Source organism: Rhinoraja longicauda, chromosome 33 (genome assembly GCF_053455715.1).
Source record: "Rhinoraja longicauda isolate Sanriku21f chromosome 33, sRhiLon1.1, whole genome shotgun sequence".
NCBI classification, from domain to species: Eukaryota; Metazoa; Chordata; class Chondrichthyes; order Rajiformes; family Arhynchobatidae; genus Rhinoraja; species Rhinoraja longicauda.
In genome coordinates this window covers 10,185,889-10,202,827 of record NC_135985.1, presented here as the reverse complement: position 1 = coordinate 10,202,827, position 16,939 = coordinate 10,185,889, and the positions used below count along the sequence as shown (strand labels likewise).

Below are 16,939 nucleotides of genomic sequence, written 5' to 3'. Positions count from 1 at the left end.
AGGTTTCCAGCTATCCATGGATAGTAATCACATATAAATGTTTAATAGATTGAGGAAACTATCTGAGAATACAGAGAAATACCACAGAAGAGGAGTTGAGGCCAGCATAGATCAGCCATGATCAAATTCAATGGTGGGGCAGGCTTGAAGGGCCTGATGGCTTACTCCTGCTCCTGTTTTATTGTGTTCCTGTGAATGTAGCAAAATGTCTCTCAAACTGGGCACAATGCCTGAAGCCGTCCTCCACAAATTTGGCGCTGAAATAGACACTGACCTGACACCAAAGTGCATGTGGAGGGCCGACTGTTCTGCTAATTAACTACGTGACTTCTGATTCTCATCAGAAGCAGGGGAGTAAGATCTCAAAGGTGGGATCACTGAAATTTCAGGTGTGCATCTCGGATCCTTTATAATGCAGGGAAACCTGGGTCACTACCTCGAAAGTACACTTAATATAAACCAGTGGCGTAATCTGTCAGAAAGCTGGGCAGAGTGACAATGCAGTTTACTGCAGTTTAAATTACATGTCCACCTCATGTCGATTCTTAATTTAGAAACAAGAAAGCCTTCACTTGACTAAATCATCATTAAAGTACCATTCTGATCTCTGTGTGTATGTGACTCAATGTCTCAGAACCACTTTGCCTGATGACAGGTCATGGATGTCAAATATAATTTCCCATTAAAATGCTAATGCTGTTGCCATGGCTGCAATCTCTTGGGGACCACGACAGCATTCTAATTATAACTGCAGCTATAAACTAGCAACCAGGCGTATCACAAACTTGAAGAGAATCGGAATTTGAGAGCGTGTGAATTATTGGTTTGATCAATGTGTATTGGCTTTAAATTGCCGTTGTAAGCAAAGTTTTCAGGAGAGGTTTTGGTGAATGTTGGCTGAAATTGCAGAATTGCACTGAAAAATCCAAACAAGATGTATAACCAAAAATGGGCGTGTGAAAATAGCTGTCAGTACTTTTCATTAATCAATTGGATTTTCTATTTGGCACACAGGTTTTCCTGAGTGCAGCTAAATCCCCAGACAGTCTCACTGAGCCACTATCATGTCTCTGGAAGGGATTAATACAAGATCCCCACATCCCTCCTTCCCACCTGGGAGAAGTAACCACATACTCTTTGAGTTTGTCACAATGCATGAATTGTATCTCCAGTGCATTGGGTTTAACAGCTGGTTAAGGAAATGCTCCCTGATAAACGTTTTATAATCTCAAACCATCAATAAAGCTCATATGAACGGGAAGAACTTGATGTGGAGGTGAAGGCTGCTAAAACCTAGAGTACAGTCCGATTTACCTCTATCCCATTGAAAATATTGGACTCCGCTTAATGTCTAAGCAGTTCTTGAAGGATAGTCAATTTGAAAGATCATGCAGATTTTTTTTATGGCTGAAAAGTGGTGATTGCACTTTTTTTTAAACAAAACCTTACTTTGCCAAACCATTGCAGTTTACAGGCACCTCTCTTTGTAGTTCCTTACTGCCCTCTTTGTTACCTGTCGAAAGAACACTAACATTCTTCTTTGCACAGATGCTGACTGGCCTGCTGAGTGTTTCCAGCATTGCCTGTCTTTATTTCAGGATTCGAGCATCTGGAGTATTTTTTATTGGAGTGCCTTTTCTCAATAATTTCTGCTTCACTCTATCCCTCTTCAAAGGTTTTCTTTACTTGTCCTCTTGCTTCATAAAAATTGGTTTGCCCTAACTTTCCCCAGTTCTGATGGGAGGACAGTGATCTATTGCCTAACTGAATATTTCCAACATGATCTTTTTTATTACATTTTCGATTTCTTGCTCCATTGCACAAATTTTAAATCCCACACCAACATTGGAAGCTGAGATTTACGGTGATGATATCAGAAATTGAGGCACTGTAATCAAATTGCAATCATTCTAATTTGTAACCATTAGGACTGATAATCTCCATACCATAATCCCCATGATGTGCACCTGTAATTTAAAAGGTGTACTGTTGCCTGAATGAGCAAAGCCAGCAATTGTGGCTCATCGGTTCAGAAGATGGAGATGAGTCTTCCCTTCCAACTGCTGCCGGTCATGAGGTAAAGATGCCCCTACGGTATTTTATGCAGTCGATATTGGAACCTATGATCTAGAAAGAACTGCAATGCCAAATTTCTAATTCAGGATGGTGTCGGACTTGAAGGCGCTGGTGTTCCCATGTCCCATGCCAGGGGGTATGGGGAGAAGGCAGGAACGGGGTACTGATTGAGAATGATCAGCCATGATCACATTGAATGGCAGTGCTGGCTCGAAGGGCCTCCTCCTGCACCTATTGTCTATTGTCTATTGTACCTCTTGCACTTCTCCTCTATGCAATAGAGGAAATTGAACTCTAAAGAAGAAAAATACTTGCATTTAAACAGTGCCTTTTGTGTCCCTTGCAGGGTGCCCTCCAGATCCTGCAAACATGAGGCTTAGGTTTATCATTGTCACGTACACTGAAGTTCACTGAGGTACAGTGAAAAGCTTTGCTTTGCTTGCTATCCAATCAGATAATACTAAACATAAATACAATTAACCAACTCAAGTACAATAGGCAGAGCAAAGGGAAAGATTCAGAGTGCAACATATAGTTCTCAGCATTGGCGGATTCCAGAGACAAAGTCCAATGTCAGCAGAGGTAGAGGTGAATCGGCCAGTATTCTAGCTCATGGAGAGATTGTTTAGAAGCATGATGACAGAGGAGCAAAGCTGTTCCTGAGGAATAGAAGACTGGTGACAGAAGGGAAGAAACTGTTCCTGACAGGTTCAAGGTTCAATGTACAGATTTTAATTAAAGAGGTGTTGAATGAGGGGTAAACAATAGCCAGGATACTGGGGATAACTTGCTTGCCCCTCTTCAGAACAGTTTTGTAGGATATTTTTATATTCACTTGATTGAGCAGAAAAAGCTTCAATTTAATGTCTTGTCCAAAAAATGGCACTTTCTTGACTCTGAACTCAAGCTTGAGTTGGGATTTTTGTACCCAGGCCTCTGGGGCAGGGCCCAAAGTCACAACCTTCTAACCCCATTGTGTTCACAGTCACACTTCCTCCACGTTAAAATGGCAGCTAAAACATTAATGCAAACTTATAAACAAGACATTTTAATTTCCAGAGACCCATAGATAGCTTTCGACTAGTCCCAGGAACAACTCCTCTATATGACAATCTACAAACCTTGAGTAAAACACAAAGTGCTGGAGTGGGTCAGGCAGCATCTGTGAGGAGAAATGGATGGTTAATGTTTCAGGTCTGGACCCTACTTGAGACCGATGGAATAGAGGGGACATATATTGTCCAGTGTAGACAGATTCCCACTACTTCCATACAAATCAATAACAAAACGGTCAATTGCAAAGGATTAACCGCTCCAGCAATCTCGGGTGATTCCATTAAATCCTTGCTCCTCATTAAAGAGAGATTTTACTTAATTTACTTGATTCTCTCTGCTGACTGTTTTAAAAGATCTGCAGATTTTCGGCCAATTGAAATGAACTTTTATCTTATTCTGCTGATTGTTCACCAGGTACATCGGATCTGAGCAGCAGAGCGCTGCAGTAATGAGACATTGCCGCAGTGTGTATTGGGTGTGCAGTGATGAAACAGCTGGGTGATACTTATTATTGGGGCTTAACTTTTGCCGCCCTCATGCGGCACCATGCTGGGGCGGCGTACTCAGCAGCGCTGTACACGAGTGCTAAAGCGCTGGTTCGAAGAGTAGATGCCCTGGCACCCCATGATGATCCGACCAAGCAACGCAGGAGGTTGTTCCATGCCGAGACTTTAGCACAAAGAGCTTCAAGGTGTTGCTTGTAGGTCAGCTGCCGATCTAGTTTCACCCCGAGGTATGTAGGAAATGGGTTGTAGGGTAGGGGTGACCCATTGAGGGTGACGTTTAGCTGACGTTGAGCTTCCTTGTTGTTCAGGTCAAAGGCCATTGTGGTGGTTTTTGCCACACTCAGGTTTAGTCTCCAGGTCTTAAGGTAACCCGCGACAAGTTCCATATCCGCCGAGAGCACATCCTCAACATTTGACCAACTCTTGTCCGAGTGCAGTAGGGCCAAGTCATCTGCGTATCCATACTGGCGTGAGGTCGTGCGTGGCAGATCGCTGATGTAGAGGTTGAAGAGCATGGGGGACAGTACCGAGCCTTGGGGGACTCCGTTTCTTAGGCGTCGCAGTCGGCTAGATTGTCCGTCGCTGGTCTTGAGTACAAAACTGCAGTTGGCAAGAATGTTGGCAAGGAACCCCACTAAACGACGGTCAGGGATGGTTCGGAGGAGCTTCAAGATCAGGCCCTGGTGCCACACAGTATCATAGGCGGCGGTGAGGTCCACCAGTGTGATGCCCACCCACCTTGTCACACTTTTCAAAACTGTCTTCGATGTCATTGGTCAGCTTGACTATTTGGTGGGTGGTGCAGCGTCCACGCCAAAATCCGGCTTGTTCAGCGGGTAGTTGAGGGTCAACGATTGGATCGAGCAGGGCCAGGAGAAGCCGTTCGAGGAGCTTGTACGGGACACAGAGGAGTGAGATGGGCCGAGAGTTCCTTGGGTCGTCCACAGGCTTGTTCGGTTGTACCAGGGAAACTGGTACAAAAGGTTTAGAACAAATGGTAGTCAAGACAAGTGGGCAATTTAGCACAAAAAACTGACCTGGTAATAGAAGGTGATGGTAGAGCATTGCTGTTGTGATTGAAACCTGTGACCATTGGTACCAGAGGGATCCATTTTGGAACCCTCATCATTTGATGTATTCATGAACGATTTGGATATTTAGATATAATAGTAAGTTCATAGATGACACAAAGTTGGCAATGCTGTTAATAGAGAGGAAGGTAGTCTTAGACTACAGGATAATATTGATCAGTTGGCAATATGACAGAATAATGGTAGATGGAATTTAATCCTGATGGGTTTGAGTTGATGCATTTGGGAGGGCTAATAAGAATAGGATTCAAATGCTGGTAGCATTGAGGAATAGAGGGAGCTTGGTGTACAACTCCAAGGTTCCCTGAAGGTGGCAGACAAGATGATAAACAGGCTGTACAGGATATTTCCCTTCATTAGCAGAGGCATAAAAGTATAAGAGCAGGGAAATTATGGTATAAGCATATGACATTAGCTGAAGCATTGTGCAGTTGTGGTCACCCCACAGTAGGAAGGATATGATTGCACTGGTGAGGGTGCAGGGAAAATTCACCAGGATGTTGGCTGGGATGTTGTGAGAGTGCAGCTTCCATCTCCACATCAGGCCATAGCTCCAGTTTTCAAATCATTAAAAAAAAATCTTCCTCATATCCTCTCTAAACCTCTAACCCCTTACCTTAAACTCTTGCCCTCCAGATTTAGATACTTCTGCTCTGGGGATTTATTATCTATCTCAACTATGCCTCTTACAGTTTTGTACACCTCAATCAGATCCCCCCTCAGTCTTCTCTGCTGTCGGGAAAAACAAACCTAGTTCATTTTAATGAAAATAAATAAGTTCATTATAAACTGAGATTTAAAGATCATTGGAAATTCAAGGAATTGTGGGATATCGAGCAGGCTAGAAGAAAATTATATTGAAATCAAAAATCAACCATGATCTTGCTGATAGGCAGAGTATGCTCAAAGGGCCGAATAGCCTTTTCTTTATCCTCTTTCTTCCATTCTTTTTGTCCTCTTCACCATCTGCTGTGAGATATCACCAGTGAAATCTGGCAGAAAGGATCATGCAGGCGTACTGGAAATCCAGCCCGATTCTTTATCTTTGCTTTGGAGATAAGGTTTTATCCACCTCCCAGAGACGAGCATGCAGTCAGCAGAGATTCAGCAGGGAAACCCACAAAGGCAGGGCAGATCAGGTCTGCACGCTCTCTGAATCTCCCCAGTCTGGTCACAGGATGCAACAAAAGCCCAAAGCAGGCATTAATGGCAACAAGATTTTTTTAAAAATTTGATTAATACTTCAGTTCAGTGTCCGTCAATATAAAGAATTTTAAAAAGTGATTAAGAATCAATAATAGCTTCTGAATGTACTAAAATATTGAATTCAATTTTATTTTATTTCCAATGAAGCACAGAGAGGTTTCACGAAGTCAAAGAGTTCTGAGTTACGGTGTTATTCTTGGCTTAGAACATATAGTTTCAGTGCCAGTAATGATCCATGCAAAGAGATAATGCTGCATCAATCTGCAATCTGGCACAGAACATCACTTGAGGAGAGCTTGATCGGCTGGGCTATTGATTAGTCTGAAAGCATTAGCTGACGATTTCTCTAACGCTTGCAGAAAACGCCTGTGGGAGCTCCAAAGAGTCAGTTTTGTGTTATGTGCTCCTGTGGGCGCTCCGAAGAGTAAGTTTATTTTGAGTAGCCTTGCCCACTGTAGCCCTGGCACAACAGCTGGGATGCCAGTGCCTATGGAACGAAGCTGGCAAAATGGCTGATCTAGAACGTTTCAGTACAATTAAAGTTGTGGGAGAAATTTGTCTTTGGTCACTATGGCAAAGAAAGATGGCACAGTCTCTCACAGAACCAGAGACCTGGATTTGATCCCAACCTTGGGTGCTGTCTGTGTGGAGTTTGCATGTTTTCCCTGTGACCACGTGGATTTCCTCCAGGTGCTAAAGGACCTGTTTGCAGGCTGTATCTTTCAATCAAACAAATATGACTGTAATGGCTGCTGATTCTAATTAGCTCCATGAATTAACTTTTGTTCAATTGCAACTAAATCTGAGTCTTTTTGCCTTTCCTTACAGTAAAGATGAGCAGTGAACCCTGCTGGAGGGGGTCGGCAGTTCCACGCTTAATTATTGCAACACAAAACGAGGCCATTTGGCCCATTGAGTTTATGCCAGTTCTGGTTGTGCTATACAAACTTCTGAGGGTTACAAACAGTGTAGCTGGTGAGAAACCAGCAGACTTGGCCATAAATAAAAAGCATGAGTTTGAGATAAGTTGTAGGAGATTTAGAGAGGATAGGGAAAATATATATATTTTCCAGTGTAATTAACAAAGGTTAACATTTAAACAATTGAGAGATAATGGAGAACAACCATATACTGAAGGAGTGCACCACTTTAGTTTAGTTTAGAGATACAATGCAGGAACGGGCCCTTCAGCCCACCGAGTCCACGCCGACCAGCAACTCCAGTATACTAGCCCTATCCTACACACTAGGGACAATTTACAATTTTTACCAAAGCTAATTAACCAACAAACCTGCACGTCTTTGGAGTGTGGGAGGAAACCCGAATATCCGGGGAAAACCCACGGGAAGAACGTACAAACTCCGTACAGACAGCATCCGTAGTCAGGATCGAAGCCTAGTCTCTGGCGCTGCAAGGCAGCAACTCTACCGACGCGCCATTGAGCTGCCCTATGCCACCAAGGGTGGAAAATATCCGCGACGTTAAAGCAGGGAAGTTCTTGGTATCCTTCAGATCATGGCCAAATTCGTGTTTTGTCATTGTTTCTTGGGAGACGTTGATGAAGATCATGCAGAGTGTAACTGCTTAGTAAATTGTGTGTCTTCCAACAAGACAAAGGAAGGGTCAGAACCAAGTGAAGAAGGGTCCCGACCCAACACATCCCATATCCATGTTCTCCAGGGATGCTGCCTGACCTGCTGAGTTACTCCAGAACTTTGTACCTTTTTTTTGAAATTGTGCAAAGATTCAGGTTTTCGTAAGTGTGAATCAAACTTAACAACCAATGGCTGAGTTTGTAGCTGAATGAAGAAGCTATTTCAAAACTGTAATTAGGTAACACAGATGTTGAGGGATAAGTTAATGCATGGAAACAATGATAAGCAGATTCAGTTGGCATTTCATGTCCACACTAACATTTGGTCCTCATTTAAATTCTTTACATTTTAGATTATACTTCCATCAATTTTGCAAACTTACATGCCTGTTTGAACATTAAGTTGTGAGTGTTAAGTAACTTGATCTTGATATACTTATCCATTAGCTGACGCACAATCATATCTCAATCTGTGCAATCCAGAAACCCACCATGGATGTAATATTGTAACAGCTCTCAGGAGCACCATAATATCACTAATCACCTCTCCTGTACCGGTTATGGTCCCCAATGGAGCTGGATTGAAATGATTGTGTAACTTCTCTACTACTTAGGTAAATGAACCATTGATTGGTCTAAAACGGTCAGGTAAATGTGTCAACGTCACTTAAGTACCCGACTAAGCATTTCCTAAGAAATTTGACTTCTTGCAATATGTCCGAACCTCATTCCAATTACTTTTTGCCACAATCTATAGTTCAATAGTTTCATTTATCTAAGCAAAGCAATTCTCTCTTTCCAATGTGAAAATTGCACGACCAATGTAACCACAAGGTTTTCAAATGGTTTTGATTGATAGAAAGATACAGCATGGAAACAGGTCCTTCAGCCCACCAAATACATTTCGACCATCGATCACCTGTTCACACTGGCTCCATGTTATCCCACTTAAACATCCTAGTCAACCTAGATTCTGAGTGGGTCTTAACCACATGAGAATTATCTTTTCACTATGAAGTTGTTTTTCAAACATGCTCCTTTTGCTGAAGTGCATTGCAATTGAATACTTCTAGTTCCAAACTTCACCCTGTAGGATCACATTTGTGTGGGACGCCAACCTTTATTCTGCCCTAACAGCCCGATATCAATCATAATCACGCCTGTTAAAGGAATGACCATCAACATACCGAGCAATTCTATTTTATTACCTGAAAACTCAACCACCGCAATATTTTTATCTCTTGTGCAGTCGTTTCATCTGACCTTTCTCTGACAGCTGTGCAAAGACCGCAAATAAACCTCGAACAAGATGTTCATGCATGATTTATGCAGACAGTCCATTTCCAATTCATTTTTACTTGGAAGGAAGCCAGAGTTGAAGAGGTCAGATTTGGCAGTTGAACAGGTAGGTTTGGCAGTTGAACTTTCTAACCAATACTTCACATTAAGGGAGCACTTTGAGAAATAGAATTAGACGGTAACAAAATTAAGGTCTCATGGGATATAGGACAAGTTGGCAATTTTGGATTCATAATCAATTGCTAATGGAAGCAAGGGGGTTGTATTTGTGATTGTAAGCCTGCAACCAATGGGTGTACTTATTGAGTGTTATATACATTAATGATTTAGATAAAAATGTAGGATGTATGATTAATAAATTCACAGCTGTTTTTGAGGAGGAAATCAATTCCCACAATACACTGGGCAATGTCCACCACTACAGCCTCCTTTGTTCTTATGTGTTTGTGTTATGGAACAAGAACAGGATGTATCCAGTCAGTTTAGTTTCCACTGTACACTTGAAATCATTAACTCTGCTTTTCGCCTCCAAATATGTTGGGCATATCCAGCATTTCCAGCACATAATACCAGATTATATATGTAGAAACAAGGAACTGCAGATGCTGGTTTACAAAAAAACAACATAAAGTGCTGGAGTAACTCAGCAGGCCAGGCAGCATCCCTGGAGAACGTGGATAGGTGAAGTTTCAGGTCAAGACTCCGCAAAGGGCTGGGGTAATTGAGGAAGGGTCCAAATCCAAAACGTCACCTATCCATGTTCTCCAGGGATGCTTCCTGACCTGCTGAGTTACTCCTGCACTTTATGACCCGATTATAAATGCTGTTTTAATGTACTTGGAAAAGGAGATAAATCCCTTTGTTGGGTTGAAATTTTTTTAACTTCATGGATGAAATCAAATCAGCAGTATTCAGCTAAAACGGGATATAAATTTTGATCCATTACACTGAACAGTGTAGCCTGCAGTCTCTAAAATACAATCACCATGTGTCTGTCTGGAGAACCGGATCCTATTAATTGAATAGATTTGAGATAACAATAGAATGTACTCTGAAGAATGCTTGAATAGTATTCCTAAAGCTTTTTCCCCCAGACATACAGTGCTGAAAATAAATGTAATTATAAAGTTATCTCCAGCACAGAACGTTTGAACACATCTCTTAGAGCTTTCTGTTTGGAAGTGGAAAGGATTACAGAAGCACAGATAATTGATTGATTTTGTCTGCCTTCCAAACGAATACAAACCTTGGTCCTCTGTAGATGGACAAATTGACACAACTGGGAAAGTGCTGGCACTGAAACCTTATTGTTTTATCTGTGATTGAAATCATCAGGCACAATGTGTGTGTGCACTGTTTGATGTAGAGCTTTGTGTTCCTGCGCTGAAGGTCAAACCTCAGCGCCAGGCTTTGGGACGAGGTGTCTGTGTGGGACAAGTATTTAAAATGTCAATATGACTGCCAGGGAGTTTCTTGACTGATCTGTGAAATTGAAACTCAGAAAAAATTTGGACCACAATAGAAGAAAAAAAACTGACGAAGAAGTGAGAAAATATATTAATGCCTTTCTGTGCTTTTCAATATTTGTGATATTGCTTCCTGTTGGGGCACTTTGTTTCTGATAATGAATGAATGAATGAATGAATGAATGAATGAATGAATAAGTTTATTGGCCAAGTATGTGCATATACAAGGAATGTGCCTTGGTGCTCCGCTCACAAATGACAACACAAACATACAGTTAACAATTAAGAATAAAGCATAAACACATCAAAACAATAAGGATACAACATTACGGTCTAAACATGTGGGTGAAAATAAACCAGAGCAAAAAAGAGACTACAGACTTTTGTTATTGAGTTCAGGCCTTTACTTCAACGGCCTTTCTGCAGCTGATAAAGCAAGTCTATACTCTAGGACATACAAGGTAGGCTGTGCAAACACTGCCTAATACTACAACTACAGATACAGAAAGCTATGCAAGACAACGTGATTTGTTGGAAATCACTGACAGGCTCAACATGCTAAGATGATGTCAAGACTTGCTTAAGAAACAACTATTCCCTCTGTTTGGAAATTCATGAGAGTAATGTGGAGGAGGAGAGGAACCTTGAATTCACAGCATCTTAAAGGTAGCTGGGCAGATCAATAAGGTGGTTAAGAAAACATTTGGAGTGTTTTTATTCATTAGTTGCGGCACAGAGTATAGGGAACAGGAAGGTGATGTTGAGAACTGTGTACATCACACGTTAGACTACAATTTGAGGACTGTGTACTGTTCCGGTAACCACTTTATAGGAAAGATGTGGTTGCATTGGAGAGAGTGTTGACGGGATTGAAAATGATGTTGCCAGGTCAGGCTGAATATAACTGCATGGGAAGATGAATAAACTAGGGTTATTTGGATTAGTGGAGGGGAGATTTAATTGAGGTGTATATAACCAGGAGATCATGAAGTTTACAGATAAACACTGCTGTAGCCAGTCCCCTCCAAGGCACAGGGACAAGAAGAACAGCAAGATCATCTGGTTGGAGACACAAGAAACTGCGGGTGGACACAAAATGCTGGAGTAACTCAGCGGGACAGGCAACATCTCTGGATAGAAGGAATGGGTGAAGTTTCGGGTTGAGACCCTTCTTGAGGTGCTGGAATCTTGTGTAGAACACAAAGTGATGGAGTAACTCAGTGGTTCTTCATCCAGTTAGTGATCTAGTTTGGGAGGTGAGTTTGGCCACACAATGTCTTTGTCTTTTAAAAGAGACTTAGTTGAGGTGTACAGAATCACGAGAGGCTTGGGTGAACAGCAAGTGCCAGTTTTCTCCAGCAGAAAGATTAATTGAACTATCAATCTGAAACAACTAATCGAAAGATTGTGATGGGCAACTGCGAACAACTATTGGTTGGTCTGGGATACACTGCCTACGGAGTGAGAGAGGTCAATATCTTCCTCTCACTGTAGAATATCTGCATGAGCACTTGGAGAGCAGTGATTTAAGGAGTACGGACTGTGAGCTGGGGAATTGGATTAACAGAAATACCTCACCTTTGTATGGCATGGACTCTTGGGCATCTTTTTGTAACATATATATCCGTGCTTCTATAAATACTCAGAGACTGGAAGGGCACTGATTGTTCTGTCTTTTGATTCCTGCGTCTTGCTGCATGAATGAACAGTGTTAAAGCCATAACCACAACTTCTTTACTGAAAGCAATAAAATAACAGCAGCAGCTGGGTGCAGTCACAGAATGATATTGTACAATCTCACTATGAAACATATCCTGAGATATATGCTGCTTTCCTTCCAAAATAAGAGATTAATCCATGTCATCAATTAAACTATTTACATTGGGTAATTATTCAGATAAATATACAGTTGTAAATTCAACCAGATATGAATTCACTCAACCTAATGGTCTCTCTCTTCACTACAAGTTGCACCCCAGCTGTCAACTGTCCACACCAGGCACCCGTGATTCCAGTGGATGAGTTCAGTAGGGCAACCATGTTTCCCCCTGGTTTCATATCTATTCTGCAATTGTTGTCTTAACTTTGACGACTTTCTATTGTAGATCAACTTCTTTTGATGTCACCCTATGCAAAATCATTGTTTGCGTAAAACGTAACCGGACAATCGAGATTTCCAATCAATCAGATGCTGGATTATTGAAGTTTTAACTTGAAGGGCTCAGTCCCTACAACTAAAACTCCGATAATCCAGCACCTGATTGATTTGAAATCCTGATAGTCTGGCATCTGTCTCAGTTGCTAGTTGAAGTAGTTGTCGCATATTAATAATAATAATAATAATAAGCATTTATTTTATATAGCGCCTTATCAGGCGCTCAAAGCGCTTTACAAAAACAATCATAACATAAAAACAAACAGACAAACTATCCTAACGGAAAAGCGGCGAATAAACAACGCCAGCGTCCTCTCACGTCAGGGTCCGGCAGTAGACAACAAAAAGCACAGGACACACAGATACAATTTTTACACAAACAGCCATCACAGTGATTGCTCTAGGCACACCCTCACTGTGATGGAAGGCAAAGAAAAGTCTTATCTCCTCCTCATTCTTCTCCCGTGGTGCCACGAGGTGATCGAGGCTCCCAACTTTTTGAAGCCCCCACCGGGCGATGGAAAGTCCCAGGGCCGAGCCGAGCAGGCCGATGAAAGTCCTGAGCCCCCACTGGGCGATGGAAAGTCCCAGGGCCGAGCCGAGCAGGCCGATGAAAGTCCTGAGCCCCCACCGGGCGATGGAAAGTGCTGCGGCCGGGCCACGCAGGGCGATGAGGGGCCTGCGGGCGGGTCGATCGTACCTCGCGCTTCAGGGCGGTCGAAGTTGCTACGGCTGGAGCTCCCAAAAGCCGGTCGCCAGCCAGGGACCTGCGAACTCCCGATGTTGTGGTCTGCAGAGCCCACGGCCGAAGCCTCCGAGATGGTAAGTCCAGGCCCTGCGACCGGAGTCTTCAAGGTCGATCCCAGCTGGAGGCCGCCGACTGCACGATGTTAGGCCGTAGCGCGAACGGAGATACGACACGGTAAAGATTGCATCTCCGTTGAGGAAGAGATTAGAAAAAAGGTTTCCCCCACCCACCCCCCCCCCCCCCCCCCCCCCCCCCCCACATACACAGAGTTAAAAATAGAACAAAACGCACATTAAATGATGACAATAGACAAAAAAAGAAAAAAAGACAGAGAGACTGCCGGTGAGCCACAGCTGCAGAACACAGCCACGCCCCTTGGATGATAATTGCTGACCATTATCACTGCTCCATCCAGAGGACTCCATCTTCCCTTTGGTTTGGTCTGTCCTGATACCCTATTGAACAGCAACATGCCTGCCAGTGTCATGCCTCTCTGTTCCTTTAAGCTGCTGCTTACATAGGCAAATAAACACACCATCCTTCATTGGAAGAAACATGCCTCAGTTAAACAGCAGTGTCTGGGAACAACAATGTATCAGAGTCATATCATCCAACCGAGCCCTATTGTTGAAGATACCATGCACATGATTAGTTTAATTTATGTGTTGGAAGGAACTGCAGATGCTGCTTTATCCCAAAGTTGGGCGCAAGATTGTGGAGTAGCTCAGCGGGTCAGACAGCATCTCTGGAGAAAAAAGGAATAGATGATGTTTCGGGTTGAAACCCTTCTTCAGATCCTTAATTTAGTTTAGTTTAGTTTAGTTGTGGATAATAAACATTGAATGATTGAAAGATGAAACATTTTGGGAAAAAATTATATAAATTGGACTGGAGAGTAGAAGTGTGTGATAATACGTTTGCTGTAAGTGGCAGGATAGTGTTGACCCTGAGAGTTTATCCAGTGCAGTCACACTGCTGGAGGGGATAAATTCAAACCTAAATCCAGGAAGTATTTTCAGTGAGAGAGTGATCCTCCTATGGAAATAGCTCCCTGGAGAGATGGTAGAAGCAGCTGTTGTTGATTCATTCAAAAACACATTCAATCTTTTTTTCCCCAGAAAATAATGATCACCGTACGATAAATGAAAAAATGTGAAACTTAACATGAGGTATAATTTGGAGGAGCAGATGGTATCAGATCAGTGGCGCATCCCTCCCAATGGTTCTGTTGCAGACTATTATGGAGGGATTAATTATATGATAAGTCAATAACTTCATTCTTATTATAGCATGGAACTACCAGGATGGTAGAAGTCAATCTTGATGGACATTTATCACCTCACCTGTGTCTGCAGATAAATGCCTTTCTCATTCCATTTATGTTGCCATTCATATCATTTTTTTTGTATTGAGTATGGACTTCCATTACTTCCTGCATTTAAGTGATCATTACCCTTTGCATCTTGGATGTACAAACACCATTGCTAGTGAGTGAGTAGAGCAAACTAAATCTTGAACTAAAACAGAGGATGGCTGTTCTCCATCTCAGGAACATTTAGGATAAAGTGCATGAATTGTCTGAGTTCACAGAAAGTGGGCAAGTGTCACGAGTTCTGAAGACCAGAGAGGCTTGTGTAAATATGTTAAACGTCTTCCTTCAGAGCAACTTTGAGGAGCAAGAGTGGGCACATGGAGCCCACCAGCAAGTGTAGGTCTACCCTGGCCTTGACCTTAAACTCACCCTGGACAATGCACCACTCATTGTCCAGAGATTCCACTGCCCCAACAATGACCCTGGGTCTAACACTGAGAAACACTGGCGAGTAGCACACCAGGATGTTACTTGGGATAGAGTTTTTCAGTTGTGAAAACAGTCTGGGTCGGCTGTTTTTGTTCTCCTTACAGTGGAGGAAGCTGAAGGACATCCTGATCGAGGTGTGCTAAATTATGAGGGGCATGAATGACTTGATGAGTAGATGAGTAGAAAGCTTTCGTCATAGAAAATGTATCTAAAGTTTGAGGATAGAGGTTAGGAGAGTTAAAGTAAAGTGAAGTTAGGAGATTTAGATGGGATGCGAGGAGGAATTTTAAGACACCGAGGCTGCTTGGAATCTGAAATGCATGGCCTGAGGGGATGGTGGAAGAAATCTTTAAGTATCTGGTCAAGCACTTGGATTGCCATGGCATAGAAGACGACAGACCAAATGCTTGGTAAAAGGATTTGTGTGGATGGCCACTGATGGTCAACATGGGCATGATGGGCTAAAGGGCCTGTTTCCAAAAGTCCGTATGACTTTTTCTACATGTACTCCACCATTTTCCTCGTGTTTCTGGGCAGTGATCTGGAGATTAAACTTAAATCCCAGGAAACCTCCAGGATAGCCATACAGGGCTGTTGGAATCTAAAATTGGCTCAATTTTTTGCCATGCCTCCAGTTGAACCTGTGGTTCAGCAGCATGACCTGCATGTCAATGGGTCAACCTGCAACCCAGTCCCTCCTGGAGCCTGGTGTTTGTATTCCAGCCCTGCCGCAACCCAGGGAATGGCTCTTGTTTCGCAGGTAACCAAATCCAGGAATCAGTTTGACGTTCCATTGTTCAGGCCCTCCACATCCACAGCTTGGGTCTTGGGTTCAAATCCCACTGCAGAGACATGACCCACAAACCCAAGGGGACCCTACATGTAGGAAGCATTGCTCGTTGGAGGTGCCGCCTTTTTGGATGGGATTCTGAGTGGGGGGAAAAAAAAATCTCCTGGTAACATTCCAAATACTGCAGTGTTTTTGCCTTCATGGACTCCATATATTCCTCCAAGAAACTCACACATTACTTGTGTACTTTTCCCATCACTGTTTGTGGATCGTGGCTGACAAATTACCTATATAATGATAGTGCGCAGGGTTCAGAAACATTTCACCGAAAGTAAAGCTTTTGGGAAGATGATGAGTAAGTGCTTATAGAAACACAATTATTTTTCGTTTTATAATCTTGTGTTTAAATCTTCATGTCTACCTCCGTTATATTTTAGGAATTTCAGGATGGGAGCAGTGACCAGCCGACCTGATGAAAGATGTCCAAAGCAATGGAGAATGCCTCCCCTGAACCAGTTTACATCGATGTGGACAAAGGATTGACGTTGGCTTGCTTTGTCTTCCTGTGCCTCTTCCTAATTGTAATGATTATTCGATGTGCTAAGGTGATAATGGACCCGTACAGTGCCATCCCTACATCCACTTGGGAGGAGCAGCATCTAGATGATTGATCACGATGTGGGAGCTGAGGGAAGCCACCAGATTCCTCCAGGTGCAGCCAGGATGGAACCCTGCACAGTGGGATCCATTGGAGAGAACTCAAGCAATCACAATTACCAAGCCTAATATTAGAATTCTGTGGAAGTGTTTACTGAAAATTGCATGTGAATAAGTGCCTCACTAAAATATTGTGTTTGTCTCAAATGACCTTTGTGTTAATATTGTACAATGCAATGAATCAATAGAGCTGTATGTATATCTGGCCCACATCGTCTGTTGTCTTAGGGTAACATAGGATAAACACAAGTCAATTATCTGCTATTGAATATCAAAATAACATTTTGGCCTATGCCTGCTAAATTCTATGGTACAAGATTCTTAATTTTTTTCTATAAGCAATATCTAGAAAAGACATTAGTTTGGAATGCTTTGTAGCAATCGTGAGCAACCTTTGTAGCAATTGTAGCAAAGGTGAGGGAGTGTAATGAGAA

The 16,939-nt window shown here is 42.6% G+C and overlaps 1 protein-coding gene across 1 annotated transcript in view; it reads left to right on the top strand.

Moving 5' to 3' along the window:
• ctxnd1 (cortexin domain containing 1) overlaps positions 1–16,939 on the top strand; it is a 30,481-nt gene extending 13,542 nt beyond the window's left edge. Inside the window, exon 2 of the mRNA XM_078427387.1 lies at positions 16,226–16,939. Within this exon, the coding sequence (XP_078283513.1) occupies positions 16,268–16,459 (192 nt within the window). The 5' untranslated portion in view covers positions 16,226–16,267 and the 3' untranslated portion in view covers positions 16,460–16,939. The remainder of the gene's footprint in view (positions 1–16,225) is intronic.